Source organism: Taudactylus pleione, unplaced genomic scaffold (genome assembly GCF_031769625.1).
Source record: "Taudactylus pleione unplaced genomic scaffold, aTauple2 ptg000696l, whole genome shotgun sequence".
In the NCBI taxonomy this organism is placed as follows: Eukaryota; Metazoa; Chordata; class Amphibia; order Anura; family Myobatrachidae; genus Taudactylus; species Taudactylus pleione.
In genome coordinates this window covers 336878-342101 of record NW_028285098.1, presented here as the reverse complement: position 1 = coordinate 342101, position 5224 = coordinate 336878, and the positions used below count along the sequence as shown (strand labels likewise).

The window sequence follows — 5224 nt, the reverse complement described above, 5'->3', positions numbered from 1 at the left end:
TCACTGGCTCCTAGTGACTGGATAGGCTGCACTCTCAGTGATGTCACTGGTTCCTAGTGACTGGATAGGCTGCATTCTCAGGGACATCACTGATCGCTAATGACCTGACAGGCTGCTATCACACATCGGGCCAGCATTCTCATCATCTCCTTTGCAGGGAGGAGCTGTAAGACTTTCCCTGTAGCCAGTGCCAATTCTGCTTTAGCAGCGGCCATATTGCATTGTGTATATTTTTTTTTTTATTAACCTTTGTCCAAGGGAAAGAACAAGCTGTATCATAAGTGATGTCACAGATTCCTAGTAAATTGTTTGGCTTGAGAAATAATTTTAAACGTCCTTCAATTAAAAGCTCTAAACAACTAAATGAATATTCAGGAGTGCACTATACCTATCCAACATTATCAAATTCTAGATTTTGAGCTAGTAAGTAACACAAAATCCTGTCCTATCTACACTGCTAAGAGCTACGGCACTCCATATAAAATACACTTAGCGTTCCTTCTGCCGCTGTCTGGGAAACGTGTAACCGGTTTTTTCCCCACTCCTATAAAAACAGAGTGGCATTACATAATATAGGTCTGTTCAGGGAGCAGTCACAATGTCCCATCATTAACAAGATTGTCTCAAGAATAAAATAGTGACACAAAGTAAAACAAGTTTCTTTTATGAATGTGTTGATAACATTTTTATTACTTCTTCTGTTTCCAGGTAAACTGGTTCATATAATGGGCATGGATGGAATGCTCTATAATTATTAAAGCGGCACCTCTGTGGCTCACTTAGGTCTGGTAGAAGATAACGGCACAGAATGACCATTCCGGATATGCCCGCAAGCCGCTCCTCTTGAAGATGGAAATAAGGCGACTGAAACCATTGCTGAACCCACCGGTCCTGTTCATCTCTGTTGGACTCTTGATGAGATTGCTATGCGCCAGCTGCCCTCCACCCTGTTACTGTCCTGCCCATGACAATACCACCCTCTGCAAACACAGGCTCCTCAGCACAGTTCCAGTAAAGATCCCTCTCTCGTCCCATTTCTTGGATCTTAGTTATAACAGAATTAGAACGCTGCAGCACAGGACCTTTTCCCATTTGCAGGACCTGCAGGAGCTAGACTTGAGCCACAACCAGTTATCCCGCATAGAACCAGGAGCCTTTAGCAACTTACCAAACTTGCACATCCTATTAGTCCATCATAACCAGCTGAAACTGCTGCCTCCTGGAGTCTTCTCAGGAATGCCTTATCTGACATGGCTAGATGTGCGAGCAAACCAGTTGGTCATCTTGCTGGATCAGACGTTCCGGGGTCTTCAGGACCTTAGGCACTTGGAGGTTGGCGACAATCCTCTTCTGTTTATATCGCCTGGTGCTTTCTTGGGGATGCCACTACTGCAGAGATTGGGAATGGAGAATACCAAACTGGGAAGTGTACCTTCTCAGGCCCTGTTCACTCTGCCCCGGCTCTCTGAACTACGGCTGGGAGGAGTGACCAGCACGGTGCTGCGGGATCTCTCATTTTCAGAAATGGCATTGCTGAAAGTATTAGATATGGACCATTGGCCCTCCCTTGCAAATCTTAGTGCTTTGAGTCTCTCTGGACTTAACCTTTCCTCCCTGTCACTACCACGGTGCAATCTAAGCTTAATACCAGCGGAAGCACTGCGATCCCAAGCTCATCTTCGGAGATTGGATCTGTCTCAGAATCCAATTACTGCCCTTACCAGACGGTGTTTCAGTGCTCTGAAAAACTTAGAAGAGCTACGATTGTCTGGGGGAAAACTCCTCTCGATACCTTCAGGTTCCTTCCATGGTTTAGATTGCCTTCGTGTGCTGGACCTTTCGGATAATCCACTTTACTGGGTTGCAGAGGATGCCCTGCCTCCTCATGGAGACCTAGAGACTATGCTGCTGTCTGGGACTAATCTGTCATGCGACTGTCGTCTTTGCTGGATCTTGCATCAGAAAATAAATTTTGGGGGGACGCCGCCAGTCTGCGCAGGTCCTGCATCGCTACAAGGGATGATTATCCCAGACAACTCTCAGCTGCTGTGCCCAAAACTCTTCACCTGCCAACCCCCAAGGATAGTGGAGCAAGAACCACGAGAGTTAAAGGCGAAGGAAGGCGACAGGCTGACTATCAGCTGCAAGAGTCATGGTGTGCCCGAGCCCTCCACCAACTGGGTGCTGCCACAAACACTGTGGACTGTAGACACAAAATCGGTGGAGCGAGACGCAGCAGGAATGGCAGCCACGGGATTCCCTCAGCATAAACCGATCTCCTCAGACCAGGTAACAGGGTCATCGTGGTCAGTGGCAGACTCTCAGAAATGGAGGTTAGTGAATGCACCACTCATGGCCAATGCTGTAGAGCAGGTAGAGGGAAGAATCAGGGTTCTGCCAGAAGGATCGCTCCAGTTCCTCCCAGTGAAAGCAAAAGACGCTGGTGCTTATCTCTGCCTGGCGAGTAACCTGGCAGGCAATGATTCTGCTTGGATTCACCTGGAAGTGGCACCGTTTAATGGCAGTGCCCTTTTGCCTCCACTTTCTATACTCCACAGTCACCTTTTGATTGTCATCACTGCTGGGGGCGTCCTGCCCTTCATAAGCTCCGTCACACTCTGCTTCATCTTCATCTTCCTCTTGAGTCGCGGACGTGGGAAGATCAAGCACACGGCAAACATAGACTATATTCCCAGGACTTCTCGAGGACAGACCGCAACAGACGACAACAAGTTCACCATGAAACTCATCTGAGGGGACGTCGCAGAGCAAAATGGGGCAGGAAATGGCATCTTACCAGCGATGAGCAGTTCCGTTCTATCCTGTTCTTTTCGCCAAATTAGCGCAAGTTTGCATTTATCTTAGTGGCTATCCAAAACAAAATGAGAGCCGGATATCCAATAAGATGCCGTTTTCAGTTATGAACCCAACAGTACAACCGAACTGCTCATCTCTACATTTTACACTTCAAAATCCTTTCAAAGGGGCAGCAAACAAGGCGAATCCAACTACTGGAAGTGAAACAATATTCTGAATCCACGCAGGGGCGCTGGGGCTATAATATTTCTGCTGAAGGCCCATAATGCAATGCTCTATGGACACAATACTCATGACATTTACTCACTGTTACTGCTCCCCAATGAAAAGACAAAACATACTACTTATTGATTAGTGGCATCAGTAAGGTATCAAAACTGATAATTAGGTTTTTTTTTTAGTGTCTGATGGAATGTATGTTTTTCAAAGTTTAAAAAAGAAACATGTTTTTAAAGGTAAAATACTATTTAAAATGACAAGTCTAATTTATTTTGTATCTTATTACTCACTTAACAGCAATCTATTTAACAAGTAATATCAGCACATTAGCATTATCTTTACTTGCAACTCCAGTTACTCCACAATGTGACAGATATTGCTCTTCTCTATGATACTGAGCGAAACATGAAAAAACACAATATTCAGATCACTACACCCCTCTAGTGGTGCTATCTGAGAATGCAGACATTATTCCAGTATAAAAGTTAAAGCAGCAAGTCCATGAAAAAAAGGAGAGTTATGGTAAAACTTACCTTCGTTAACTCTTTCTTCGAAGTCCATAGGGTCCCTGTGGAGCCCTATGGATCCTGAAGAAATCAGATGTATTTTGTACGTAAGTGACTGTGTTTATACAATGAATGTTAGATCAAGGAAAAAAGGTAAATACTATTTCCTGTAGCTGTTATTTATTTATAATTCTGCACTACCATATTAACCACAGTCACATGGCACCTTATGTAGTGAGCCAGGGCCATAACTAGGGGCGTGTGAGCTCTGGAGGTGGCATCATTGCTGCCCCACAGAACCTGTATTTGGCTTTGCAGGGTGCAGCCAGAAGCGCTGCTGCAGAGCCACCTGGATGTTCCTGGCATGCAGACTGTAGAGCCACCTGGATGTTCCTGGCATGCAGACTGTAGAGCCACCCAATGCACCTTTAGGACGCTCTGGAAAGTTCTACATTTCCTCCAAAAAAATTACTTTTTTTCTAACCACCACCAAAAGAGATGAATTTGTAGAAATAGATTCAATGGCAAATACTAAATATGCCAACAGGTGTCTGGACCTGGAGCAGAACATAGGCACCTTGGTGTTGCGTTGGGAGGCCCTCAGATCGTTCTAGAGCTGAGGCCAGTGTTCCCCCGGCAGATGGAATACGTCCGGATGCAGAGACCATTCTCCTGGAGACACGAAATACCGACTCAACTAATCCGCCGCCCAATTCTCCACCCAAGATTACATACTGCAGAAATCACTGGAACAAAATGTTCTGCCTAAATCAGAAGAGAAACAAAATCCATTATGACTTCATGCAGGCAATCCGACAAGTCTCTGGATCAACTTAGCATGAAAGGACTTGACTCATTTGATGTTGGGCTACCATACTATTCACAAACACACACACGCGCATTTCATAAAAACCCCATCCAGTGTATTAATACCAAAGTAGGGGGCCACAAATTATTTATTGGTGGTGGTTAGAAAAAAACACACACACACACACTTGCTTTTAGGTCCTGAATCAAAGTTGTAAACAAAAACATATTTTCAATTGTATTTGGATGCCCGATCTCCCATCCAAAGTGACCAAAAGCCCTGAGGTGGCGAGCAGAAAGTCAGGGCGTCCAAAGTCAGGTTTTTGGACTCCCAAATTACTGTTTGGGCAGCGCACCAATTATTTTGCATGGGTTTAGCCGCTTTAAGTGTCTAAACCTGACATACACTACAGGTAATGGGAGCCCTCGGTACTCATGCCCATCAGTAAAACAATTGACCATCGCCGGCCCATTACTTACAGGCACAATAAAACAATTGTATCCCCCCACCCACAGTCTGTACAGATCGTGCATAATAACAGATATTGATTTTGGACTGTGACCAACTCAAAAAGTGCAATTTTATTATATAATATTGTGTTCAAATAGTAGCAAATTATAAAGTTGAATTACATACCCTAACAGTGTCAATCCACATGTTTATGCGATCTCTACAGACTCACGCAGTGCAAGTACTCGTATATACACTTGTATGCCTGACATACCAAGGTTACTGGTGTGCAGCTAAATGCAACATGAGGAGTGTAGGAATCAACATATGCATGTAAATACGCCTTTTCGTATATATATGCATTCTTCCCTGCGTAGGTTGGTGGCATTCGACACTACACAAGAGCCCCAAACTCGTAACGTTA

The 5224-nt window shown here is 44.7% G+C and overlaps 1 protein-coding gene across 1 annotated transcript; it reads left to right on the top strand.

Annotated features, from left to right (window-relative positions):
• Positions 1-849: 849 nt before the first annotated feature.
• Positions 850-2806, top strand: LOC148477717 (leucine-rich repeat and immunoglobulin-like domain containing-NOGO receptor-interacting protein 4). Its single transcript, XM_088456301.1, has one exon. The coding sequence runs from the start codon at positions 850-852 to the stop codon at positions 2752-2754; it is 1905 nt and encodes a 634-aa protein (XP_088312427.1). The 3' UTR covers positions 2755-2806.
• The last annotated feature ends 2418 nt before the right edge of the window (positions 2807-5224 follow it).